The 27,892-nt window shown below is 48.3% G+C and overlaps 1 protein-coding gene and 1 non-coding gene across 5 annotated transcripts; one reads left to right on the top strand and one right to left on the bottom strand.

The window, feature by feature from the left end:
• The first annotated feature begins 4,429 nt into the window (after positions 1-4,429).
• KIF18B (kinesin family member 18B) lies at positions 4,430-27,343 on the top strand. Of its 4 annotated transcripts, none has more exons than XM_078373327.1 (16): positions 4,430-4,545; positions 16,000-16,326; positions 16,897-17,033; positions 17,378-17,482; positions 17,708-17,818; positions 17,897-18,094; positions 18,229-18,405; positions 19,311-19,385; positions 19,527-19,624; positions 20,056-20,242; positions 20,568-20,695; positions 23,270-23,475; positions 23,750-24,278; positions 25,257-25,346; positions 25,823-25,908; positions 26,131-27,343. In XM_078373327.1, exons 2-16 carry the CDS (start codon positions 16,014-16,016, stop codon positions 26,235-26,237), a joined length of 2,547 nt encoding a protein of 848 aa, XP_078229453.1. In that variant the 5' UTR covers positions 4,430-4,545; positions 16,000-16,013; the 3' UTR covers positions 26,238-27,343. The 4 variants fall into 4 exon arrangements, with proteins under 4 accessions (XP_078229453.1, XP_017827916.3, XP_035159084.2 ...); XM_017972427.4 differs by having other exon boundaries at positions 16,897-17,054; positions 20,092-20,242; XM_035303193.3 differs by having other exon boundaries at positions 16,897-17,054.
• LOC118154206 (U6 spliceosomal RNA) lies at positions 14,764-14,870 on the bottom strand. Its single transcript, XR_004744098.1, has one exon. It is a non-coding gene; the product is annotated as a U6 spliceosomal RNA (small nuclear RNA).
• Positions 27,344-27,892: the final 549 nt, after the last annotated feature.

The raw sequence follows: 27,892 nt of genomic DNA, 5'->3' as shown, positions 1-27,892 counted from the left end.
TGATGCCTTCAGCCAATATCTATTGAGTACCTGCAGATAGATCTGCAGCCCCAGGAGCAAGGGCAGGAGATAGATTGTAAAGATAACTACCCAATGGGTGTAGTACCCCACACAGGAGCCAGAAGTCACAAGAGGGAGCCTCACTCCATCAACTTTCCGCCATAAAATCACAAACTTCCCTGCACCTGTGCCCCTCCTCTTCTCCTTTCTTGCTTTCATGGAAGATGCTCTGTCTGCATCCTATGCCCTCCTGCCAGGGTGACAAGCCTGTCTTTGTTTGTCCAGTTCCCAGTTTTTTTGTTTGTTTGTTTGTTTTGAGACAGAGTCTCACTCTGTTGCCAGACTGGAGTGCAGTGGTGCAATCTTGGCTCACTGCAACTTCCACCTCCTGGATTCAAGTGATTCTCCTGCCTCAGCCTCCCAAATAGCTGGGACTACAGGCGCCCACCACCACATCTGGCTAATTTTTGTATTTTAGTAGAGACGGGGTTTCACCATGTTAGCCAGGATGGTCTCGATCTCCCAACCTCATGATCCACCCACCTCGGCCTCCCAAAGTGCTGGGATTACAGGTGTGAGCCACTGTGCCTGGCCCTATATATATATATATTTGAGACAGGGTCTTGCTCTGTTGCCCAGGCTGGAGTGCAGTGGCATGATTATAGCTTACCGAAGCCTCCAATTCCTGGGCTAAGTGATCCTCCTGCCTCAGCCTCCCAAGTAGCTGGGACTGCAGGGCATATGTCACCACACCAGGCTAATTTTTCTTTAAAAAAAAAATTTTTTTTCCCTCAACCAAGGCATAACATACAATATTTGTTTTTCCCTAGTGATGGGGTCTCACTATATTGCCCAGGCTGGTCTCTGTCTCCTGGCCTCAAGCAAGCCTCCGGCCTTGGCCTCCCAAAGTGCTAGAATTATAGGCACGAACCACCACACTCAGCCTAGCTGCTCATTCTATACTGGCTCCTTCCCATCATCATTTAAAACTCTCTTATCCTTAAAAATCCTCCCTTAACCCCATACCCCCCTACAGCTGCTACTTCATTTCTTTGCTCGCTTTGACAACCAAATTACCTTAAAAGTTGTTACAACTTCCTCATATCCCACTGTCATCTGGCTGTTGCCACTCCTCTGAAACTGCTCCTGTCAAGGCCACCCTAGGCCAGGCATAGTGGCTCATGTCTGTAATCCCAGCACCTTGGGAAGCAGAGGTGGGTGGATGGCTTATACTTAGGAGTTCAAGACCAGCCTGGGAAACACGGCAAAACCCTCATCTCTGAAAAAAAAAAATTAGCCAGGCATGGTGGTGTGCACCTATGGTCCCAGCTACTTGGGAGGCTCAAGCGGGAGAATCACTTGAGTCCAGGAGGTGGAGATTTCAGTGAGCTGAGATCACGACCCTACACTCCAGCCTGGGTAACAGAGTGAGACCTTGTCTTAAAAAAAAAAAAAAAAAAAAAAAAGGCCACCCATGACCTCTTGTTAAACCAAGTGACCAAGTGGATACTTGATTTAAGAAACTTTTAAAATTGATCTATATCCAAAGTAGGCTGGGCATGGTGGCTCACACCTATAATCCCAGCATTTTGGGAGGCCGAGGTGGGTGGGTCACTTGAGGTTAGAAATTCAATACCACCCTGGTCAATATCTACTAAAAATACAAAAAGCCGGATGTGGTGGTTTGCGCCTGTAGTCTCAGCTATTTGGGAGGCTGAAGCAGGAGAATCACTTGAACCCAGGAGGTGGAGGTTGCAGTGAGCCAAAATTGTGCCATCGCACTCTAGCCTGGGCAAAAGAGCAAGACTCCATTTCAAAACAAAACGAAACAAAAAATCACAAAGTAGTTAATGCCACACCTTGGTGCAAAGGCTATGCAATGATAAGAGTACAGGTGGGAGAATGTACATTCCCTCTGCTTTCTTTTGAGCACCTGGGGTCGGTGGTCTCAGAAATCAGATGGTGAGATGTTCGCACACCTCATAAGAACACAGAGCCTGTTGATTTTCACAATTCTAGTCACATCAGCCTAGAATCACTTTCTGCCTCCACACAAGAAAAAAATTCTGCACCCAGAGCTCAAATTAGGGTTCTAGGCCTTGAAATTCTTGTTGGGCCAATTCCAAACCAATCTCCTTTTATCAGCATCTGTGCTGATTTTATAGATGAGGAATCTGTGCCCCAGATATTTTCCATTTGTGTTCATTAAGGTGGACCTGCCCAGACCCTACCATGACCTCTCAGCACTGTTCAGCAAGGTTGACTCTCTGACCTGTGGGATTGTCTTCCCTTGTCTTCTGAGATCCAGAGCTCCCCTGCAAGACAAGCTCCCAATGTCCCTTCAGCCCTCAGCTAGCATGCCACTCCCCAGCCCCACTTCCCCCTGCATGTTCTCATTATAGTCTGCATCTCCCATTATTGTTCATACTTAATTGTCTAATTTCTCCCATAGGCTGGAAGCTCAAGGGTAGGGGGAGGGTGTTGATCACTGACCACCCTATTCTCTGAGCCCACCTGTCTCATATTAGCAAGTAGTTGTTGAATAAATGAATATGAGAACACCCATTACCATTTTATTGAATGTCAGCAAGGTGCTTTACCTACATTTTTTTTCTAATCTTTGTAACAAGCTAAGTATTCTTTTGTTCCCTATTTTATAACTTCAGAAACTGAGGCTCCAATAGACTTGGTGAGTTATCCAGGATTATCCAGCAAGTAAGTGTCCCTTGTCCACTGCCTGCAGCAGGGCCAGACTCTGCCCCTTGCCTTATCCTGACTCACCTAACCTCCAGCTAATTGTCTCAACCAGAAGAGGACCAGGACAAGCCCTGGCTTATAGGACACAAGAGGCTCCCCTGATGACTCCTGGGGACCCAAAACCTGTTAAAATACACATCTCATTAAGACAGGAGACCCTTATGCTGTGAGTCCTCCTTTACTTTTTGTTTTTACTTATCATGGGTAGTGGAGATGGTAAGATTACTCCAAATTTCTTGTAGCTTTACAATGACAGCACCTCCACATAATTTTCTGGTTTTAACCTCACCAAACCAGCAATGCTATTCTATTGTATAGGGGTCATTTGGGGTCCAAGGAGGTGAATGAGTTTGGGCCAAGTCATCCAGGTGTTGAATAGTGACTATCAGCCTGATGGCAAGTCTGATGAGGGAGTTTTGCCTCCCCCTTGTATTACATGCCTCAAACCTGCTCAAGGTCCCAGTGTGGGGACAGATGTACTGAAGGTTTACTGAAAGTAATGAGCACCTGGCTCTTTGCAGTCTTCACCTATTTGGTTTTAATCAAATGTATAAAAGCTGCCGGGTGCGGTGGTTCTCACCTATAATCCCAGCACTTTGGGAGGCCGAGGAGGTTGGATCACGAGGTCAAGAGATCGAGACCATCCTGGTCAACAAGGTGAAACCCCGACTCTACTAAAAATACAAAAATTAGCTGGGCATGGTGGTGCGCGCCTGTAGTTCCAGCTACTCGAGAGGCTGAGGCAGGAGAATTGCTTGAGCCCAGGAGGTGGAGGTTGTGGTGAGCCGAGATCGTGCCATTGCACTCCAGTCTGGGTAACAACAGCGAAACTCCGTCTCAACAACAACAAAAAATGTATAAAAGCTATCCCCTAAATATGCTGGGGACGTTGGAGGGCCTTCGTACCCACGCTCTCCTAGGTGAACGGGAAGGGCAGGATATTGGCCCCATTTTATAGATGAGAAAACTGACACTCAGAGAGCTGAAGTGCCTCGCAGTCTCAGCACTAGTTAGTGACTGAGCCACAACTGGAAACTCTTCGACTCCCACAACCTCCGGTGCTGGAGATCAGCACGAGGTGGGCCCACCAGGATGCAAGCAGCGGGCAGCCGTGGACGATGGAGGCAGTGCCCCCACCGCTGCCGACCGTCACACACAATCATCAGTCATCATGCCTCTGACACTGTCAAAGCCAAGCGATTGAACTTGCCATTCTTGGCGTCTGCTGGCTTTGCCACATCAAGGCTGTTCTTGAAGTTCATTCTTGGGATGGTCCAGAAGAAGAAAGAGACGCTGGAGAGGGATTGACAATCCCCTCTTGACAAACGGATGTGAATTTGGTCTACAGAAAAAGCAGGTTTAAACACCTGTTGGAAGTCTGGTTGCTGCAACTGCTGTTAAGCCCAGCCCCGGGACAACAGAGACTGGCTGTGGTCCCAGGTATTCCAACCCTGGGCTGGCTTCTGCCTGCCGCTCTTGTGTATCCAGCCCCGGAGACACCGCCTGGGAAAATCCAGCCGACCGGAAGAGGAAGTGCGCAAGCGCACTCTGAGCAGCTCCCGCCGTAGTTTGTTACTTAGGAAACAGCCAATCAGCGATCCGGACGCTGACCAATGGGAAGCACGGCCTGGCCGGCCCTGCTAGTTTGAACGCTAGGCGCCGGGTGGAGGTTGGCGCGGGTAGGGGAGGGTGTGGGGTGCGCTCTCGTCGGGTGGGTGCTCCTGTCTGTGTTGTGGCTGTGGGACCTGCGAGCGAGCAGCGACGCCAGCGGCGGAGAACCGACGAAGGGTAAGCCCTGGCCCACAGCGGAGACGACTCCGCGGCGCTTGCTCTTAGTCTCCGACGCGCGGACCCAGCGGCTCCAGACGGGGACCTGAGCCAGGCCTCTTGTGCTGGACGTGAAGGTGCGGCGCGGAGACCGAGCTACCGAGCTCTGCTGCTGCCCCGGCAGGCTCTGCGTGGACCCCTTTAAACAGGGCAGGGAGCGGGGCGTTTCCTTACCCACCCGTACGGGTGGTCGGGACCCCTCTGCTCATCTATGCTGAACCTAGACGGGGCCCGCACGTCTGCCACTGGGGCCTGGCCCTCTGTACCTCGGCCCCGTGAAAGGTCCTCCTGCTCGCATGTGAGGAAAAATGGTGTTCTTCTGCACACCAGAACTGAAGACCTGGGACTCCTTGCATGTCAATGTGGAGTAGCTAAGCCCCTCTCTACCCATCTTTACCAAACCGATTGTAGAGCTTCACATGCCGGTGGCTGTAACTTAGTTACTGGGGCAGGCAGTAAACTTTTTTCTTTTCTTTCTTTTTTTTTTTTTTTGGAAGGAGTCTCGCTCTGTCTTCCAGGCTGGAGTGCAGTGGCACAATCTTGGTTCACTGCAACGGCCGCCTCCTGAGTTCAAGCAATTCTCCTACCTCAGCCTCCTGAGTAGCTGGGATTACAGGCATCCGCTACTACACCCGGCTAATTTTTGTATTTTTAGTAGAGACAGGGTTGGCCAGGATGGTGTCGAACTCCTGACCTCAGATGCTTTGGGAGGCCCACCCCTGCTTCCCAAAGTGCTGGGAATGCAGGCGTGAGCCACCGCGCCTGGTTGAATATTTGATTGAATGAAGGAACAAGTGAAAGAACGTTTGTATGACAGAAGTCCAGGCCTCTGTTACTACTCCTAGGATGCATCTTCCCTTAGCTTTGGCCTTTTAGGAAACTGAAGTGACATGGAAAAGATTAAGCCTGGTCTGTGCAACAAACTTAGGGGATTTTACTGAACACATTGGTTCCTCCAGCATTATTGGGAAAATGCCATGTGTCATATAATTCTAACAGTAATGCTAATATTTTTTGAGCACTTCTCAGGTTTGAATGAACTCATTTAATCTTCACAAATATATGGGGTAGACACTAGTATTATTTACAATTTACAGGTTGGAAAACTGAGGCTCAGAGAAGTTAAGGCTATTTTAGAGGAGAACGGCTCAATGTTATATTGCTTTCTCCAATCTTCTCCCTATTCTATTTCTTCCCCAATCACTGTATCTCATGCTTCAACAAGGACAAAGGTATCCAGTCATCCTCTGCCTATTTCAGTTATTTTAAGATGTTGGTCTTTATATTATTTAACCCAATTACACTTTTTTTTTTTCTTTGAGATGGAGTCTCGCTCTGTCGGGCTGGAGTGCAGTGGCGTGATCTTGGCTTACTGCAACCTCCACCTCCTGGGTTCAAGCCATTGAACCCTCATCTTCCTAAGTAGCTGGGACTACAGGTACCCACCACGACACCCAGCTAATTTTTGTATTTTTTTAATAGTAGAGATGGGGTTTCACCATGTTGGCAATGATGGGCTCATAACCTCGTGATCCCCCACCTTGGCCTCCCAAAGTGCTGGGATTACAGGCATGAGCCATCTCAGCTGGCCCCAATTATACCTTTTTTTTTAAAAAAAAAAGTATACATGTATACTGTCAAAAAAAAAGAAGTAAACAAAAGTATACATGTAACATATTTTTAGACATTTATAAATTGCTTTTCTACTTGGCCACAAAACAAATCTAAACAATATCAGAGTATTGTATAAAACATGTTCTTTTACACAAGCAATTAAGTTATAAATACCATGTTTACAATTTTTTTTTTGGAATTAGAGACAAGTTCTCCCTATGTTGCCCAGACTGGTCTTTAACTCCTGACCTCAAGCGATCCTCCCACCTCAACCTCCTACAGTGCTGAGATTACAGGCATGAACCACTGTGTTCAGCCCATGTTAGGATTTTTTTTTGGTCTGAGACAGAGTTTTGCTCCTCAGCTCACCGCAACCTCTGCCTTCCAGGTTCAAGTGATTCTCCTGCCTCAGCCTCTAGAGTAGCCAGGATTACAGGCACCTGCCACCATGCCTGGCTAATTTTTTGTATTTTTAGTACAGACAGGGTTTCACCATGTTGGCCAGGCTGGTCTCACACTCCTGACATCAGGTGAGCCACCACACTGGGCCTGAAATTTTGTAACAATAGACTTAAGTCAGTCAAATAGGAAAGCATAATTGTAATTAAAAGATAATTAGCATGGAGCAATTTAAAAAATACTATTTATAAAACTTATAAGATGCAGTTAAAGGAATACTTAGAGGGCAATTTTATAGTCTTAAATGCTTATATTAGAATATTTTGTTTAAGAAGCTGAAAGTTAATGAGGCAAATATCAAACTTTAATAAGATAGAACAGCAGAGAACATATGTAGACTATAAAAGAAGATAAGATTGGGCGTGGAGGCTCACATCTATAATCCTAGCATGTTAGGAGACCAAGGCTAGTGGACAGCTTGAGCCCAGGGATTCAAGACTAGCCTGGACCACATGGTGAAACTCCATCTCTACAAAAAATTTAAAATTAGGGGGGTGTGGTGGTGTGTGCCTGTGATCCCAGCTACTCAGGAGGCTGAGGTGGGAGGATCCTTTGAGCCTTAGGAGGTTGAGGCTGCAGTGAGCTGTGATTGCGCCACTGCACTCCAGCCTAGGCATCAGAGCGACACTTTCTCAATAAATAAGTTAAAAGCAGAATCAATCAAATTGAGTTTTAATCATATAATAGAGATGATTATTTTAGTCAAAAGCCATATCTTATAAAAAACTAATTAAAAAAACCAAACTTCTGGCAATACTGATAGAGAAATAAAGAAATAAGACACAAAAAGATCTTAGGGCCGGGCAAAGTGGCTCAGGCCTGTAATCCCAGCACTTTGGGAGGCTGAGGCGGGTGGATCACAAGGTCAAGAGATCGAGACCATCCTGGTCAACATTGTGAAACCCCGTCTCTACTGAAAATACAAAAAATTAGCTGGGCATGGTGGTGCGTGCCTGTAATCCCAGCTACCCAGGAGGCTGAGGCAGGAGAATTGTCTGAACCCAGGAGGCAGAGGTTGTGGTGAGCCGAGATCACGCCATTGCACTCCAGCCTGGGTAACAAGAGCGAAACTCCGCCTCAAAAAAAAAAAAAAAGATCTTAGGAGCAAAAATAGGGACATATTTCAGTTACAGAGATTAAGAGAGAGAAACAGCAATGGAACATTCTTTTTGACAATGCTTTTGAAAACTTTTCTAGGAAAAAACAACTTGCCAAAACTGACTCAAGAAGTTATGGAGCCGAGTGCAGTGGCTCACGCCTGTAATCCTAGCACTTTGGGAGGCCGAGGTGGGTGGATCACCTGAGGTCAGGAGTTCAAGACCAGCCTGGCCATCATGGAGAAACCCCATCTTTAAAAAAAAAAAAAAGAAGAAGTAGTTATGGAAATTTTGTCTAGATTTAGGACTATTCCATTGAGGAATTCAATTTTCCCTAGAGGAAATTGAATTAGTTTAAAGTGTATCTTCACAGGCATGAAAAACCTATACCAAATTCCACCAGAAACTTACAGGCAATTGAAAAAGATGATTCTAATCTTATACAAACTCTCCCTATAAAAAAGAGAAAACATGTTCAGTTTATTTTCTGATATAAAAAATGACACAAAGAAAATTACAAGTCAGGGCAGGCACGGTGGCTTATGCTTGTAATCCCAGCACTTTGGGAGGCCAAGGCAGGTGGATCACCTGAGGTCAGAAGTTCGAGACCAGCCTGATCAACGTGGTGAAACCCTGTCTCTACTAAAAATACAAAAAATAGCCAAGTGTGGTGGCAGGCACCTGTAATACCACCTACTCAGGAGACAGGCAGAAGAATTGCCTGAACCCAGGAGGTGGAGGTTGCAGTGAGCTGAGACAGCACCATTGCACTCCAGCCTGGGCAGCAAGAGAGAAACTCCATCTCAAAAAAAAAGGAAGAAAGAAAAAAAGTTATAAGTCAATCTGTTTTATTAATGTAGTTGTAAACATCTTAATAAAATATTAACAATCAGAAATCAGTTATGTATTTAATAAATAAATTATGACCAAATTGAATTTATCCCAATAATGCAAGAATGGTTTAACATTGGAAAATCTATTAATACAATTTACACATTTACAGATTTAAAGAGCAAACATACCCCATTAGGCACAGAAAATTCAATAGGAGCAGGTGTGGTGGTTCACACCTATAATCTCAGCACTTTGGGAGGTTGAGGTGGGAGGATCGCATGAGCCCAGAAGTTAGAGACCTGCCTGGGCAACATAGACACCATTTCTACAAAAAAATTTAAGAATTAGGGCCAGGTGCAGTGGCTCACGCCTGTAATCCCAGAACTTTGGGAGGCCAAGGCGGGTAGATCACAAGGTCAGGAGTTCAAGACCAGCCTGGCCACCATGGTGAAACCCTGTCTCTATTAAAAATTCAAAAATTAGCTGGCTGTGGTGGCGTATGCCTGTAATCTCAGCTACACAAGAGGCTGAGGCAGGAGAATCACTTGAACCCAGAAGGCGGAGGTTGCAGTGAGATGATATCATACCACTGCACTCCAGTCTGGGCGAGTGAGATTGTCTCAAAAAAAAAGCAAAGCATGGTGGCACACTGTGGTCCCAGCTACTGAGGAGGTGGGTGACGTGCTGAAGTGGAAGGATGACTTGAGCCCAGGAGTTCCAGGCTGCTGTGAGTGGTGATCACGCCACTGCACTCCAGCCTGGGCAATAATTCGAGACCCTATCTAAAAAAAAAAAAAAGAAAGAAAGAGAATTCAATAAAATTCAATATCCATTCATGATTTTAAAATATATGTAGGTAAACTAGAAATGGAGATAAATTTTCTTAAACCAATAATGTATAAAATAGTAGATGCATTCTTTATAAAATCAGCAAAGAGACGAGGATACTCACTATTACTGCTTTTATTCAATATTGTGCTGGAGGGCCTAACCGAAAATGTAAGACAAGAAACATAAATAAAAATAAGATTAGGAAAAAACTAACAGCACTATCAATTACAGCCTTATGATTGTCTATTTAAAAAACAAAAGAACCGAATTTCTTCCTCTTCATGACCGCATGTAGGAAGAACCAGTGGACCTGGGGTGCTCTTTTGTAGGTACCAAAGTGAGGGGGAGATGGGAGCTGCCCGAGCCCAGCTGCAGGACAGAGTGGCCTAAGGATGGAATAGTGCCCCCAGTGACAAAGAAGAAGGTCAAGTTCTGGCCTTGCTGTTTTACATTTGGGATACAAGTTCCTGTGCCTCCTGTTCCTTTTGTAGCGCGGGGAGATAATAATTGTTGTGAAAGTTAAACACCATTTGTAAAGCACTTAGCATAGTGTCTAATACATAGTAGGCACTGAGTAAATGTTAGCTATAATAATGATTATTTTTAGACTTTTGGATCCAGAATCTGTTCTTCTCTGGCCCTTATTTATTCATAGGACAAAATTCACCATCTGCTGCATGCTGGGCTGGGTGCCGAGGCACCTGGGGTACACAGACTATGTCAGAAGAAGGTCCTGCTCTTGGAGCTTAAGGACAAAAAAACAAGTGTATGAGGGTTGTGAAGGAGAGATTAAGGTGGCTACAGCATCATCTGTAAACCTAGGACATCCAGGGGCTGGACATCCAGGGCCCGACACCCTCACCCCCACTACCTTCTTCAGCTCCAAGTGTCTGCAGGGAGATTCCCTCAAGTCCTCTGAACTTCTTCTTCAGGGTTTTCTGAGGAGCTTGGGCTCACTGGGCCTGTCTCTGTCTCAACTAGGGTGGGCAGAGCAGGCCATCCCCTAAACAACAGTCTTGGCTTCCCAGCCCCAGCCTGGCAGAGCACTAGCCTCTGGGTTTTAATGAGCTGCCCTGGGTTAGAAACAGGACGTGACTGTGGCTGGCTGAGAATCCCGAAGATCTTATTAAAGAATCATCTCCCTTGTACTTTGGGCTGAAATGCTCTTTCCAACCAAGGATCAAAGCAAACTTGACACACGTTCTCTCATTAATCTCCCCATCCCCTGGGGCAGGAGCAGACCGGTAGCTGTTTTCTCTCGATCTCAAAGGGGGAAGCTGATGCGACATCGACCTGGTATGGCTTGTGGAAAGACCTCCTCTTCAGTCAGATGCTGAATAGGGACCAGGACCCAGGCATCCTAGCAGCAGCTGTGCCAAATGTCACCCACACTTGTGCCCCATGCCCCCAGCACCATCTCAGGAAGAAGGAAAATATCTCATTAGGCAAACAGACTCAGCCACACTGGCCCTCAGGAGGCAGGAGGAAAGAACTGTAAAGGTTACGCTCACTCCTTTGCCAGTGCCCTTTTTAATTTCCTGCTTAGAATGTTAGACTGCTCTGTGGCTCCTCCTCAGCTAAAGCACTCCCCATGGGGAGCTGGGACTGCTGAGAAATGTGGACCCAGGCACCCTCTGCCTTCACTTCCCCAGGTCCCAAAGTGGGGTTTCCTGGGGGTGGGCCTGCAAGAATAGGAGACAGAAACCTTCTCTGTTGAAAATTAGGTATAGCCAGATGTAGTGGCTCACCCCTGTAATCCCAGCACTTTGGGAGGCCAAGGCAGATGGATCACCTGAGGTGAGGAGTTCACAACCTCCTGGCCAACGTGACCTACTAAAAGTACAAAAATTAGCCAGCCATGGTGGTGGGCGCCTGTAATCCCAGCTACTGGGGAGGCTGAGGTAGGAGAATTGCTTGAACCCGGGAGGCGGAGTTTGCAGTGAGCCGAAATCACACCACTGCACTCCAGCCTCAGTGACAGAGCAAGACTCCATCTCAAAAAAAGAAAAAAGAAAATTAGGTACAGTCCATGTATTTGAAAGTGTTTTCAGAATACAGAATGCTAATTCCATAAAAGGGATTATAATTATACAAACTAAGGGACTATTACAACGATGCAATCATTGTAGCATAATATATAATATCACTATAAGGCAGTATAGCCGGCTGTGTAGTCAGACTGCCTGGATTGGAATGGGGCTCCATCACTCACTAGCATTGAGACCTTGGGCAAATTGCTTAACCCTCTCTGTCTCAATTTCTTCACTGAAAAATGAGTATAATAATAGTATCCATCTTGTGAGATCGCAATGGGGATAAAAGGATATGATATGTGTAAGGCGCTTTGAACAGTTTCTGACATAGTGAGCACTTAGATAATATGCTTACTATGGCAATCTGATTGCTGGGACAGGAATAGAATTACATACATGTAAAAGGATTATGGTTGGTTGATCTTTTTTCTTCTTTTGTATGGGGAAGAAGTTTAGGGATGAGGGGATAGGAGTTTCAAATCAGCTCAATTCTGTCTGATTCCCCAAGGAAAACCTTAGTTATTCACTAGAGTGTCAGGTAGAAACCCTGCTTTTCTTTGCTGAATGACCTTGGTCTTTGTGATCCATAAGTGGAATCTCGTCATTACCTGGAAGGCATCCATCTATTCATAATGCCCAGGAACAGCCCCTGATCCTCACCCCTGTCAATATGTCCCTAGAGTTGGGCTGAACTTTTCCAGCATGACTTCTGCATTCCAAAAATTCTGTCCCCGCCCTTGGTACACTGTTTCGAAAAAGAAATGAAAAACCAGGGAGAGAGGTCTGGGGCAGATATAAGAGAAAATGAGTAAATCTGTGTTTGGAATTATTACCAGGTCAACATTAGGAAATCTGTTGTGTCACCCTCTACATTAATAGATTAAAGGAGAACTATGTGTGATCATTTCAGCAAGTGCCAAAAAGCATTTGATAAAATTCAACACCCATTCCTACCTTCCTAATGGGCAGTGGAGGTGGGGAACTAAATATAGAAGAGCTAAAAATAGAAAGTAACTGTCATTATTTGCAAACGATGTTATCATTTAATTGAAAGACTTAAGAGAATCGATGACAATCTATTAGAACCAATAAGGGAGTTCAGCAATGTACCCAAATACAAGATCTGCATGCAGAAATCAGTAGCTTTCCTATATTCTGGAAAAAAGGAGTTTGAAAATATAATTTTAAAAGGAACAGGTGTACGCAATGGCTCACTCCTGTAATCCCAGCTATTTGGGAGGCCAAGGCGGGTGGATTGCTTGAGGTCAGGAGTTCGAGACCCTGTCTCTACTAAAAATGTAAAAATTAGCTGGGTGTGATGGTGCTCACCTGTAATGCTAGCTACTAAGGAGGCTGAGGCAAGAGACCCTGGGAGGCAGAGGTTGTAGTGAGCTAAGATTGCACCACTGCACTCCAGCCTGGTCAACAGCAAGATTCAATCTCAAAAAAATAAAAATAAAAAAGAAGCCTATTAATAATATAGCAAAGATCATGTAATAACTAGTAATAAACTTATCAAGAAATGTATAATACCCATGTGAGGAAAATTGTAAAATTTTACTAAAGACTGTAGAGGTGTGAATAAATGGAAAGAGATATCAGTTCCTAGGTGGGAACATGATACTGTAAAGATGCCAGCTTTCCTCATATTAATCTATAAATTCAAAATAATCCAAATTAAAATCTTAGCAGGATTTTTCATAAAACTTCATAAGCTGATTCTAAAATCATATGTAAGATTGGGTGCCTAAAAATAGCCAAGAAAAAGAGCAATGGGTTGATCTATGATAAAACCACAGTAATTACAACAGTGAGGTACTGGAAAAGGAATGGACATAATGAAACAGAAGGGAGAATCCAGAAACAAATTCATATTCCTTTTTTTTTTTCAGACAGACTCTCTCTGCCACCCAGGCTGGAGTACAATGGAGCCATCTTGGCTCACTGTAACCTCCACCTCCCAAGTTCAAGTGATTCTCCTGCCTCAGCCTCCCGAGTAGCTGGGATTACAGGCGCCCACCACCATGCCTGATTAATTTTTATATTTTTAGTAGAGTTGGGGTTTCACCATGTTGGCCAGGCTGGTCTCAAACTCCTGACCTCAGGCAACCTGCCCACCTCAGCCTTCCAAAGTGCTGGGATTACAGGAGTGAGCCACCATGCCGGGCACAAATTCATGTTTCTATGAGACTTTAGTTATGTTAAATTTGGCATTTCAAATTGGGGAAGGAGGAATGCACTATTCAATAAATGACCGTGAGGATAATTGCTTACCAATTAGAAAGAAAAGATATTAAACCTCCTCACACAGTTTACACACAAAAAAATTCCATCTCCATGATGACCTAAATGTGAGAAATAAAAAGTATTAGACAGAAATAAGAATGTTTATTACCTAGGAGAAGAAACATCTTCTTAAGTATGATATAAAAGCTGTAAAAGAAAAGATTGACATGTCTGAACATTTAAGTATTGAAAACTTCACTATGGCCAGGGTAGGATTTTTTTTCCAGGAATGCATGGTTGGTTTGATACCAGGAATAATATTAAATAAATTACCGTGGCAACAAAATAAGGGAGAAAAAAAGGGCATAAATATATTGGGAGTTGCTGAAAGGGCGTTGATAAAATTCTAGACTTTCCTAATAATAACCCCAAGTAAAACGAGAATAGAAGAAATTGCTAATGTGATAAAGACTACTTATATAAAACTAATGTCTAAATAGTGAAGCACTAAAGCCATTTCCTTTAGAATCAGAAACAAAACAGGAATGTACATTATCATCATCATTATTCAACATTTTTTTAGAAGTTCTAGACTGCAGGCCGGGCATGGTGGCTCATGCCTATAATCCCAGTACTTTGGGAGGCTGAGATGGGTGGATCACCTGATTGGGAGTTCAAGACCATCCTGACCAACGTGGTGAAACCCGTCTCTACTAAAAATACAAAAAATTAGCCGGGCATGGTGGCAGATGCCTGTAATCCCAGCTACTCAGGAGGCTGAGGCAGGAGAATTACTTGAACCCAAGAGACAGAGGTTGCAGTGAGCCGAGATCGCACCATTGCACTCAAGCCTGGATGACAAGAGCGAAACTCTGTCTTGGAAAAAAAAAGTTCTAGACTGCAATAGACAAATGAAATATTTGGTATGAGTATGAAGAAGAAAAGGTAAAAAATTTTTCCTCTTCTAATACATAATTGTATACTTAGAAAACCCAGTAAGTTCTAATAAAAATAAATGAAATTAATAAGAGAGTTTGGGGGTGGTAGATTTTTTTTATTATTATTTCAAATTTAAAATCTTTAATTATATAATGGAACACTTCACGAATTTGCGTATCATCCTTGTGCAGGGGCCATGCTAATCTTCTCTGTATAGTTCCAGTTTTAGTATATGTGCTGCCGAAGCCAGCACTGGGGGTGGTAGATATAGGGTGAATACATAAAATTGGTAGTGTTACTCCATACTAGCAATTATCAGCTGGAAATGTAAATCGGGAAAAGTGTTCCATCCACAAGAACAATTAAGTACATAAAATACCTGAGAATTATATTAAAAGGACAATTAACAAATAACTGAAGAGATAGAAAACTATAAAATCTTATTGAGGGACATAAAAAAATATCTAAGCAAATAGAAAGGCAGTAGCCACAATCTTGCCTGAAAGGGTTTAATACACTTGGCTGCTAAAAGCTTATGTAAAGTAAAAAATAAAATAATAGGCTCAGTATAATAAATATGCAAATGTAATGCAATTCAAACTGGAGTCCCAATAGGATTGTTGTGGGAAGAGGGAGTTCTGGGTAAAGTAGCATAATACATGCCTGAAAATAGCTAAGAAAGCTATAGAAAAGAAAGAGTAATGGGCCAGGCGCGGTGGCTCAAGCCTGTAATCCCAGCACTTTGGGAGGCTGAGGCAGGTGGATCACGAAGTCAAGAGATCAAGATCATCCTGGTCAACAAGGTGAAATACCATCTCTACTAAAAATACAAAAATTAGCTGGCATGGTGGCGCGCTCCTGTAGTCCCAACTACTCGGGAGGCTGAGGCAGGAGAATTGCTTGAACCCAGGAGGTGGAGGTTACGGTGAGCCAAGATTGTTCCATTGCACTCCAGCCTGGGTAACAAGAGCGAAACTCCGTCTCAAAAAAAAAGAAAGTGTAATGAAGAAGTTGTTGCCTTACTATCTTGAAAGCATACTGTAAAGTAATATCATGGAAACAGTGTGGCACTGGCCCAAGAATAGACAGAGACACTTACAGGCCATAAATGGTAAGAAAAAAAAAGGATAAACAAATGGATTCATGGAACATACTATAAAGCCCAGTGAGTGACCTCTAAAAATATAGTCATTTGAGTATGACAAAGATAGTATTTCAAATGAGAAAGAGAAAAATTGGTCATGGCACAAATATTTTTACTCTTGAGGGATAAAACAGAAACCAGCCATTGGGAGTGGGTGGAGGGGGCCTTGGAGTGCTGGGGGGGCACTTGGTCAGGCCTGGGGTGGAATTGGTTCTCAACTCCGCCATGTCTCGCCCAGGTATCACCACAGTGATGGCAGTGGAGGACAGTACACTGCAGGTGGTGGTGCGGGTGCGGCCCCCCACCCCTTGGGAGCTGGACAGTCAGCGGCGGCCGGTGGTGCAGGTGGTGGATGAACGGGTACTGGTGTTTAACCCTGAGGAGCCCGACAGAGGGTTCCCTGGCCTGAAATGGGGCAGTACCCATGATGGCCCCAAGAAGAAGAGCAAAGACCTGACGTTTGTCTTTGACCGGGTTTTTGGTGAGGCGGCCAGCCAACAGGATGTGTTCCAGCACACCACACACAGCATCCTGGACAGCTTCCTCCAAGGCTACAACTGCTCAGGTGAGAACCTCAGCCCTACCTGGCAGCAGCCTGGCCTCCCTGCCTCAGGAGAGGGAAGGGTTTCATGTGTCTTCTGGCATGTGTCCAGTTCCCCCTAGCTGGGCACGATTTACTGAGGAGTTTTGTACGGATGTCCCATCATGCTCTGTGGGCCCCCCATTCATTCATTCAATCATTCTATGTGGGAGGCACTCTACTGGGCCCAGGGCTGCAACAGCAAATCAGACAGGATGGTCCCTGGAGGAGTGAAGACACCTCTCATATCACACCCACAGTGTCTGGGGTAAGTGGTGAGAGGGAGATGACTGTGGGCCTTCACCGAAAGCAGCCTCGCCTGCAGAAGGAAAGCATAGCCCGCACCCATAGTGGAGATCCAGTCCTCCCAAATCCACTGGCCTAGCAGGGAGCAGAACAAACACACAGAGAATACCAACCCTGCAGCAGGAACATGGAAGGTTGGATTAGTGGGAGCAGCGGAGCAGGGAACACAGGCGGCCTAGTGGGGAGGAGGGAAAGGCTGAGCTGGGTGGCCAGGCACTGGGGTCCTCCCAATTCTGGGGTCCTCTGCAGTGTTTGCCTACGGGGCCACCGGGGCTGGGAAGACACACACCATGCTTGGAAGGGAGGAGGACCCCGGCATCATGTACCTGACCACTGTGGAACTGTACAAGCGCCTGGAGGCCCGCCAGCAGGAGAAGGACTTCAAGGTGCTCATCAGCTACCAGGAGGTCAGCTGCTCCTGCCCTAGGCCTCGTTCTCACAACTACCTGCGGGGAAGTGAGCCCATGGGGTGGAGTGAGCTGGTGTCGGACAGAGTGGCAGGAAATGGAGAGCTGGGGCCCCTCAAGGGGATAGATATAGCTCAGTGAGATATTGCACTAGAGACACCCGCCCACTCACCCTGCTGTGGTCATGTAACGCAGTCCTGGGAAGCGCCACTCTTATGGGTGTCTCAGACACACCCTGGCCTCAGCTCCCCCGTTCAGCCGCTAGGGAGAGGTTTCCTTATGGGCCACTCCCCCTCAGGCCTCTTCCTTGCTTCCTTTCCCAGGTGTACAATGAGCAGATCCACGACCTCCTGGAGCCCAAGGGGCCCCTTGCCATCCGCGAGGACCCCGACAAGGGAGTGGTGGTGCAAGGACTTTCTTTCCACCAGGTGTGGGATTGGGCTGGGGTAGGATGATCGGCCCCATGGGTCCTTGGGGTTCCCTCACAAAACCGTTTGGGGATGCCCTGGGTCCTGTAGTGGTGGGGGCAGTGGTGGGGGCAGTGGTGGTGGTAGCAAGTGGGTGACATAGGTTCTGAAGAGCAGCCCTTCCTGTTAGGGGAAAGGTCCTGGTCAGAGAACCCACAGCCCTGTTCCTGGGCCTCTCCTCTGTAGCCAGCCTCAGCCGAGCAGCTGCTGGGAATGCTGACCAGGGGGAACTGTAACCGTACGCAGCACCCCACTGATGCCAACGCAACTTCCTCCCGCTCCCATGCCATCTTCCAGGTGAGGAGCCACGGGTCAGAGCCTGAAGCCAGGGCTCCTGATGCCCAGCTCCTCCTCACCCCTGCCATCTGCCTTCAGATCTTCGTGAAGCAGCAGGACCGGGTTCCAGGACTGACCCAGGCCGTCCAGGTGGCCAAGTTGAGCCTGATTGACCTGGCTGGCTCAGAGCGGGCATCCAGCACCCATGCGAAGGGGGAGCGACTGCGGGAGGGCGCCAACATCAACCGCTCTTTGCTGGCGCTCATCAACGTCCTCAACGCCCTGGCCGACGCAAAGGTAAAGCAGCACAGACCAGTGTTTTCTCCAGGATAGCAACCAAGCTCCTGATCCCAGGGCCCAAAGGCCACAGGGCCCCATCCTGGGTCAGTGCCATCAGCCGCCTGACCCCACACCCGCTTACTGACCCCCAGGGCCGCAAGACCCATGTGCCCTACAGGGACAGCAAACTAACGCGTCTGCTCAAAGACTCCCTTGGTGGCAACTGCCGCACAGTGATGATCGCTGCCATCAGCCCCTCCAGCCTGGCCTACGAGGACACGTACAACACCCTCAAGTATGCTGACCGGGCCAAGGAGATCAGGCTCTCGGTGCGTGCCAGGCAGGGCCGGCTTGGGTGCGGGGCAGCTCCAGTCCTGGAGTGGGAAGGTGCGGGACCCAGGCAGCTCCCACAGATCCTTGGGCCAAGTGTCCCCAAAGCAGAAAAAAAGTTCTGGGCCAGGCGTGGTGGCTCACACCTTAATCCCAGTACTTTGGGAGGCTAAAGCGGGCAGATCACCTGGCTGGGCAACATGATGAAACCCTGCCTCTACTAAAAATACAAAAATTAGCCGGGCATGATGGTGGTGCCTATAATCCCAGCTATTCCAGAGGCTGAGGCAGAAGAATCACTTGAACCCAGGAGTTGGAAGTTGCAATGAGCTGAGATCTGAGATACCGCCACTGCACCCCAGTCTGGGTGACAGAACTAGACTCTGTCTGAAAAAGAAGAGAAGTTTCTCAGTCTTCGGAGTCTTTGTGATAGAAGTGACACAGTCCCCATCCCTGAGTGGGAAGCCACCAGCTAAGAGAGGCAAGATGGTCTCCAAAACCAACGGCGACGGCAGGAGGGTGGCCTCTCATTGGCCAGTGATCTAGTTCAGACTTGTTTTTAGCAGCAGGAGCATATTTTCAGCAAAACATAAACATCAATATGTGCTTCTGCCACATCTGCTCGACCCCTCCCTCTGGCCCTCCCCCCAGTGAGCCCTGGCTGTCCTGGGACCACTGCAAGAACACACTAACCATGGCAAGACGGTCTTAGTCATGGAGTCAGGGGTCTTCTGCCCCTTGCTGTGGTCTCAGGCACAGTACTGACCTTCGCTGTGTCTCTCTACTTGCGAGGGTGGGTCATGGGGACGTGGCTGAGACCTAGTGCAGTTCCTGTCCGTTGGAGGTGGCTGATAAAAGCTGCTTTGAATGAACAAATAAATCTCTCTCCTGTGCCCCATCTCAGCTGAAGAGCAACGTGACCAGCCTGGACTGTCATATCAGCCAGTATGCTACCATCTGCCAACAGCTCCAGGACGAGGTGAGGTGCCCGCCTTGGGGGCTGGCTGGGGGCGGGCAGAGAGCCAGAGGTAGGAGCTTGAGGGTGCGGCGGGGGCTCTGTCTGCCCCTCCCCTCCTGTGCTTAGCTGGGGCTCTCAGGGGCTGGGCTGCTTCTGTTCTAGGTAGCCGCTCTAAGGAAGAAGCTAAAAGTATATGAAGGGGGAGGCTGGCCCCCACAGGACCTCCCAGGAGCCCCCAAGTCAGAACTACCACCACAACAGTGAGTTCTACTGCCCGTTCCTTCCCCCACCCTGCAGCTCAACCAGGACGGGGAGCCAGTCCCCCTTGTCTAGTTTCTAGAGGACTAGGGCTCCTTGCTTCTGCTCCAGTCCCTAGGGCTAAGGGTTTGCACCCAGTGCCTGCCCAGCAACTGATTGTCACCTAGAATGCTCTGTGTCAAATGAGTAAATGGCACCCCAGCCCCTATGAGTGGGATCTACTATTCGAGAGAAGGTGAACTTAGGGGTGTGTGTAATTGTCTCTCAAACCAGAAAATCCTGACTTTTCCTACCCTCAGCTACTGCCCATTTGTCACATAAGCATCTGTCCCTTATGGACTCTATATGATCTGGGTGCCACAGAGATCCCACCTGCTCCCTGCTCTCCCACCTGCCCCACATCCTGCCTCTCAAACCCTCCTTTCTCACTTAGCCTTCCCAGCTCCCTCTTTCCACCCCACCCTTCCAGCCAGCCCTGCACGTCAGAGCTCCCTGCAGGGCCTGGAGCCCTTCAAGAGGAGAGTTTGGGGACAGAGTCCCAGGTGGAGAGGGTCATGGAAGGGACCTCTTCAGACCAGGAACAGTGCCCAAAGGACCAGGATGAAGGCCCAGCTGAGGAGGTAGGGCTTGTGGGTGTGAGGCCTGGGTATCAGCAGGGCTTGGAGCTGGCCGGATATTGGAAGAAATGCCTCTCTCAGACTCAGAGTCCCTTCAGTCCCATCTCTCTACGTGGTTGTCTTTGCACCTTAGTCAGGAGGCTTTCAGATCCTGTGCAGGAAAGAGAAATAGTCTATGGGATCCTTGTGTGTTTGGAAGTGACCAGGACCTAGTCATTCTAGGAGCTGTCATTTCCACTCTTGGAGGAGGGAAGGATTTTAGAAGCTGTTTATAAAGGTGGGGAGGCCATCCTGGTTCCTCTACCTGTGCCTTCTCCTTCCTCTTTAGGTTCCAACCCAGATGCCGGAGCAGAACCCCACACATGCATTGCCAGAGTCCTCTGGCCTGACCCTGCAGCCCAAGCTAGTCATGGGCCACCTCTCAGCACAGGAACTGGACAAGGACCGTTCTAAGCAGTAGGTATCTTCTTGCTATACTCTGGAATCCAGGTGGGAAGCGATGGGTTCAGCCTCCCTGGGGGTGGGAATTGGTGTTAAGCACATCACAAAAGCTCTGTCTCTTCATCAGCACTGTCCTTTACGTGGTTTCACCTCCTTGATGTTATTATCACCTACTCGATTAACTTATCATCACCTCTACTTACTCCTCTACATAGCTGGCCGCCCAGCAGGAGAGGGAAGCAAAATGCCAGAGTCCATCCAGGCAGCCAGCAGGCCCCAGGTCAGGGCAGCGTGGCTGGGGTAGTGTTTTGCTTTGCAGTCTGAGGCCAGGCTGCCTGTCCACAGTGAGAAGGGGGCCACCAAGGGAAGATAAAACGTCAGTCTGGGGCAGGGACAGCCTTCCTGAGCCAATGTTTATCGTGTGTCTTCATCAACGGATTGACTGTGGCTATTTTTTCTCAAAAGTAAATACAAATCATGACTCAAAGCGAAAGAAAAATGGATTTTGGACCATTCTTTCTATGCTTCATAGAAAGATGCTGCTAATATTTTTCTCCTTGGCCCCCAGTTCCTAAATCTCCTGCCACTTAGCTCTGCTACTGCCATCCTGCTCTTCCCTCCCCAACACGCTTCACGCTAGGCAGTGTATTTAAAGCTTCCGGACAGAAGGGCCTGTTTAATTTTATTTCTTGTTGGGGAGTGTCTGTTCCCGACTCAGCAAAAATGCTGCAGTCTGAATAATCGGCAGCTCATTATCTGTCTCCTGCTATCGGGGCCTGCCTGGGGCCCTGGAGAGGCAAGGATGTGCTGGTGGGACATCCCTCTGATCTCCCAGGGAACAACCATGAGTTCCTACTGATGACCCAGAGTCACTCTGCTAGTGGTCCCCTGTTATGAGGAGAGAGGACACCAGGGTCCTTATTTCTGCTCTGGCTTTGTGGTCTCCAACAAATTGCTTCAACCTTGGCCTTGACTTGGGGATCATAGCCCCCAGTCTTCCTACTTCTTGGGGATGAAGTACTAGTAAAATGTGACAAATCTCCATGTTTGGAAACGTCCTAACAATCAGATAGTTGAAAATAATTTCCCTTTGATTTTAGAATTTAGAATCTTAGACCACTAGGGCACCGAGTAGATCTTAGATTTTCCGGTTCAGTAGTTTCTTCAGATTTTTTTTTAATTGTTTTTAGCTACAAAATTCTTTCTTCAAATGAAATCTTATGCTGAAGTCTAATATGTAGAACAGACAAAACAGAATTATGATGGGTTTTTGAAACCTAATTGGAAAGTTCCTGATGTAGAGCAGCTCCCCATTTGTCTGATCGGGCACTGAGGCCTTTGCCCAGACTTACATAGCAAGAGGGACAGGGTCTGACATCCAGGCCTGAGCATTTCCCCCAAACGCCCACTCTTCGCAATTGTCTAATCTTCCCTGTGATGTGTGGCTCGTGTAGATATAGAATGAGTTTCTGCTGTGTCCATTTTAATTTATATCTGAGGCTGCTTTATAAAATGATTCTGTGTTCCCTGAGCACACCCTGACTGAGGGCGGTGGAGGAGGGTTCAGAGATGTCCTCCGTCTCAAAAAAGAAAGAATTACCTGAGGATAAATCATTTTCCATGGATAATTCCCACTGAGATAATTGTGTTTATTCTTTTATCATAGGTTTGGCTTACAGAAAGAGAATGTGCTCTATTAGAATCTAAATTTACAATATCAATAATTGCATTACCCTCATAATTTCCTTTAACTAGCCCCCTTAGTGCCTATGAAGTATGCCTTGATTCACACAGACTTTTTCAGGATCCCAATCATTTAATAGAAAGCATAGACTGAATGTGTTTTTGAAGGCCGTCTTAGAACCACAATGAACACAGCCTATCTTACATAATCTCCTCTTATCCTAACCAGAAAGAAGGTATTACTTCCAATTAACAGGAAACAATAGTTAGCTAGACCTACAATGCTTATTACATGCCTGGTATTCCATAAACATTTTGTATGTAAAACAACTCATTCAGTCTTTCAAATAACCCTATGAGGTGGGTGCATTTGTTATCCCCATTCTAAGGGTTGCGGAGACTTAGGTTAACCAGTGCATACAAGATCACACAGCTGGGAGATGTTGGAGCCAGGATGTGAGTGGGAAGCTGTCAGTCTGACTTGAGCCAGGTTCTTAACTGCCCACTTGCACTGCCTTAGGGTAGATGAATTCATGATCACAGCATTAGTAAGTGGCAGAGCCAAGAAGAGACTCAGACCTTCCAAGTCCAAGGCCACCTAGTGGCCTCTGCCTACTTCTCAGATTACTGTCTTTGTCATGGGGTGTGTTTAGTGGAAGACACCTCCCACCATTACCTGTGGCCATCCTGGCTGGCCTTGGCCTTCAGCAAAGGTATAGCAGAGCCAGAGCTGTGGCTGGGAGAGTGTTGAGTCTGGCCAGCCTTTCTGAAGCGAGTCAGGAGGGAGCCAGGGGACCAGTTCAGGCTCAACTACAGTTGGAGGGATGGGGACAGGTGCATGGCATAGAGGCTCCTGGTCAGGCTGGGTCTGTGTCAGGGCTAGGAATCCCCTTCCTTCTGTTCCAGGTTGGCCCTAAAAATGCTGTGCCTGGCCCAGCGGCAATACTCCCTGCTCCAAACAGCCAACCTCCTGACCCCCGACATGATCACAGAGTTTGAGACCCTACAGCAGCTGGTGCAAGAAGAAAACATTGAGCTCGGGGCAGAGGCCTCTAGAACTTCGGGCCTGGCCGGAGGGTCACCTCTAGCTCAAGAGCTGTGTTCAGAGTCAAGTGAGTCTCACCCTGCTCTGCCCTGCCTATGGGTGCTGTCTCTTAAGTCCCCACTGGGGCCAAGGGGTATCCAGGGGCCTCAGTTGCTAGGTTTTGCTGCTATAGGAGGCTGATCCCCGGGATCCAGACTTGTGCACACAGAGAGGTGCCAGGAGACCTGAGGGGTTATGGGCTCCTTCATGTCTCCAGTGTCTGGCTCTCCAAGTTCTACAAATTCTCCGTCCTTCTGTGCAGTCCCTGATCTTCCCTCAGCAGCCTCCTCCTCTTTGCCCAGAGCCTTTGGGATATACTGGCCCTGTGACCCGGACCATGGCGAGGCAGCTGAGTGGCCCCCTACACACGTTGGGGATTCCACCTGGACCTAACTGCTCCCCAGCCCAGGGATCCCGATGGCCCATGGAGAAGAAGAAGAGGAGGAGACCACGCCCCTTGGAACCAGACAGTCCCACGGCCCTAAAGCGGGGCACCAAGCGCCAGCGCCAGTCCTTTCTGCCCTGCCTGAGGAGAGGGTCTCTGCCTGATGCCCAACCTTCACTGGGGCCCAGCACCCCCAAAGGAGAAAGGGGCTCCTCCCCCTGTTCTTCCCCCCACTTCTGCCCAGCCACAGTCATCAAAAGCCGGGTGCCCCTTGGTTCTTCGGCCATGCAGAACTGTTCCACCCCTCTGGCCCTACCCACTCGAGACCTCAATGCCACCTTCGATCTCTCTGAGGAGCCTCCCTCAAAGCCCAGTTTCCATGGGTGCATTGGCTGGGACAGAGTCCCCCAGGAGCTGAACAGGCTAGACCAACCCTTCATCCCCAGGTGGGTCTCCCAGTCTCATTCCCACCCCTCCTGTCAGGGGTCAGTGGTCAGCAACGGACTTCTTGGTGCTGCCAAGAAGTATGGAGGGCAGCCTGACTCTTGGAGCTGGGATGGTTCCTATCTGTTCCCCTTTGTTTGTGATCCGCTTTGCTCCCCAGGCCCAGGAGAGCAGGACATACAGTTGCCAGGAGGCATGACTTCTCTTGGGGCCCCTGCCTGGTCTGTCCATGCTGCAAAGCCACGTGCTCTGTGCTGGTTTGTGGCATGCTCATGAGTAGCTAACGGGAGCCCAACTTGGAAAGAATCAGCAGGGAACAAGAATGAAAGAGGGGAGCCCGCCCCTACTGTTCCTCTCTTTACTTGGGCTCTTTGACCTGGGCTACATTCTATGTTCCACTGGGAAATACCTCTTTCTGCCACTTCTGCTACAGATTTTGGCCTCTGACTCAGCATCTGGAACAGGAAAGAGGGTCCTCAGAAAACTCAGTTCAGTATTTTCTAGTGAGAAGATGAAGCTCTCACTTCCCCTTCCCACACACATGGCAGGCAGGGTAGGGGAACGGCAGCCAGCTCAGGACAGTCCAAGGCCAAGAACCAGTGGCAGACTGATATGCACCTGTGGGGCAGAGGCTGGCAGGCTGCCCGCCTGTGCCCCCCTCCCCTTCCACAGCCCAAGAAGCAGCTCAGTAACAACTGTGGAGCCAGGCAGGTGGAAGGGTGAAATTGTTTGAACTCCAGTTCCCTGGGTGCACTAGAAACTGGTATCTGGATGTCCTCCCAGAGCAGGCCTGTCACTCAGCTGTCAGCCAGGCCGAGTGAGGCAAGGAGAAGAATCCACTTCTTTGTATAAGAAACCTCAGAGGTCATCTTGTCCAACCACCCTCCCTCACATCCAAGCTGGGGGCTGGAGGGAGGAAGCGGCTGGCTCCGCTTCTGGTTCCCAGCTGATCAGCCTCCTTCCCCTTCCTCCCTCCCCAGGGGACCCATGCTCCTGTTCACCACAAAGGGCCCCAAACCAACATCTTCCCTCCCTGGGACCTCTGCCTGCAAGAAGAGGCGTGTTGTGAGGTAAGTTTGGGAGGTGTCGGCTGTTGGGGGGAAGGAGCTCTCACCAGGGCAGTGGACACCTGGGTTGACTCTGGGCCCCCAGTGTCTCTGTCTCTGGATCCCCGGAGCAAGCAGCTGAGGTCCTGTGAGCAGGGCCAGCATCTAGTTCTCCAACTGAGTTTCCTTGGTCCTTGCTATCTCAGGATCACCCCACAGCTGATTCATGAGGATGGCACTCAGCACCCATTGATCCATGAGGGAGGCAGTGCACACCATTCATCCAGTGAAGGGACTCTCCACCCTCCCTACTACTTCCCTCCCATGGTCCCAGCCCCACGGACTGCCTCTACCGCCCTCAGATCCTGTCCTGGAAGCTCCCACTGGTGCCCAGCATCCTTTGATCTCAGGGCTTAGTGTCAAATACTTAAACCCCCAACTCAATGCACACCCATAGACCAGAGATGGCTGTAACCTTCCACCTTCCTTTCTTTCCTCAGTTCCTCCGTCTCCTGTGGCCGCAGCCGCATTGCCCGCCTCCCCAGCAGCACCTTGAAGAGACCAGCTGGACCCCTTGCACTCCCAGGTGACTGGCACTGGGGAGAGGGATAGCCTGGGCCATGGAGGCCAATGAAGACAGAAAGCAGGAGGAGACAGGGTGGGCTGGGACCCAGAAGAAAGGAGGGTCTGGGTATTGCCAAGCATCTCAGCTGCTGCTGAGAGGTGGAAGGTAGGCTGGAGGACAGCGGGACAGAGCTTTACTTTCCTTCCTCCCTGCACTCCCGCTACCCATCCCACCGGCCTGCAGAGCTGCCCTTGAGTCCCAGGTGCCCTAGCAACCAGAGGAGTGGAAAGGACCTCGTCAGGGTGGGGAGAGTGCTGTCAGCGGGGAACGGTGTCACCAAGGTGTCCTGACCACCAGGATGTCGGGACCCCCCCAACCCCACTATGCTGGACACCCCTCTTGGACCTGGAACCACCTGCACCAGGAGCCCAGACCTGCTTTCCTTACCTGGGAGCAATTAGTGCCAACACACCTTCGCTGTATTACCATCCCTCCGCAGCCATCTGTCCTGCTATTCACCCTTGTTAATCCCCTGTTATACTCAGCTTCTTGCCATCTACATATTCATTTGAGTGTTAACATGTTGCTGGGTTTTTTTGTTTGTTTTGGTGTTTCACTCTATCGCCTAGGCTAGAGTATAGTGGTGCAATCTCGGCTCACTGCAACCTCCACCTCCTGGGTTCAAGTAATTCTCCTGCCTCAGCCTCCCAAGTAGCTGAGATTACAAGTGCCCGCCACCACACCCATCTAATTTTCAAATTTTTAGTAGAAACAGTGGTTTCACCATGTTGGCCAGGCTGGTCTTGAACTCCTGACCTTGCCCAAAGTGCTGAGATTACAGGTGTGAGCCACCGTGCCCAGCCTGTGTTGCAGTTTTAAAGGTGCTGCCATGTTCCCCCCTCATTTTTTGTTTTAATTTAATTTAATTTTATGAGACAGAGTCTCACTGTCGCCCTGGTTTGAGTGCAGTGGTGTGATCTCAGCTCACTGTAACCTCCACCTCCTGGGTTCAAGTGATTCTCCTGCCTCAACCTCCTGAGTAGTTGGGATTAAAGGCAAGTGCCACCACACCCAGCTTCTTTTTTTTTTTTTATTTTTTTTTTATTTTTAGTAGAGATAGGTTTTCATTGTGTTAGCAAGGATGATCTGGATCTCCTGACCCCCTGATGGCCACGGGCAGTGGAGGAGGAATAAGGATGAGTTGGGGAGTGGGGAGTCACAGCTTGGCTCTTCCTGGTTTCTGAGAGAGGGACATCTTCATCCCTCCTCCCCTGAGTCCCCAACTACAGTCCTGGTGAAGATGTGGATGATAATGGTGCCTTGATTTCCAAATGAAGACAGCTTTATTGTTTTACTCTATTGTAAATAGGATACACATTCAGTGTAAAATAAAGTGTAAAGAAAGGGGAATTCAGCCTTGATGCTGCACCTAGATATAAATGCTAATGATACTTGGGTTTATGGCCTTCTGATCCTTTATTTCTGCACACACACACATATATATACACACACACACACACGCACACACACACACACACACACACGCACATTTTTGGTATAACAATAAACTGTCTCCATCCTTAGTGTGTGTGTTTCTCTGTGCACCTAGATAGGATAGCAGCACCTTTCCTTTCTCACCTCCCTACTCTTAAAACCTCAGGAAACTTCTGAGTGTATAGAGAAAGCAGTTTCCACTCTGCCTCCTCCTGGAGCCTGAGGTCTGGGCCTAGGTCTGAGCCCCGATCTTCACTCCACAGCTCAATCTGCCCTGAAGGGCTTCCTCTTCTCCAAGGTTTGGGAATAATTGCACCTGGAGGTCTACTCCAGCCTTCTACAGCCTTGGGGGTGGGGTGCTAGTGTTCCCCAGGTTTTAGGTGAGGTTCCAAGCTAAGCCCCCACAGGCTGAGTCCAGTGTAGTCGTCTTTGCCACCACCCCCCACCTGGTCGGTGGCTTCCATCTCCACTCCCTTGGATTGTTTGACAGTGCCACGTAAGTTTCCAGCCA

This window comes from Callithrix jacchus, chromosome 5 (genome assembly GCF_049354715.1).
Source record: "Callithrix jacchus isolate 240 chromosome 5, calJac240_pri, whole genome shotgun sequence".
NCBI lineage: Eukaryota > Metazoa > Chordata > Mammalia > Primates > Cebidae > Callithrix > Callithrix jacchus.
The sequence above is the reverse complement of the archived record's forward strand: the minus strand, read 5'-3'. Positions and strand labels throughout refer to the sequence as shown.

What these genes read in the sequence shown, in the direction of transcription:
- KIF18B (XM_035303189.3), top strand. Translation starts at nt 15,987, where the DNA reads ATGTCTCGCCCAGGTATCACCACAGTGATGGCAGTGGAGGACAGTACA. An exon ending in GCTCCCATGCCATCTTCCAG is followed by an intron (nt 17,819 to 17,896) that starts GTGAGGAGCCAC and finishes ATCTGCCTTCAG; the next exon opens with ATCTTCGTGAAGCAGCAGGA. An exon ending in TGGACCCCTTGCACTCCCAG is followed by an intron (nt 25,909 to 26,130) that starts GTGACTGGCACT and finishes ACCGGCCTGCAG; the next exon opens with AGCTGCCCTTGAGTCCCAGG.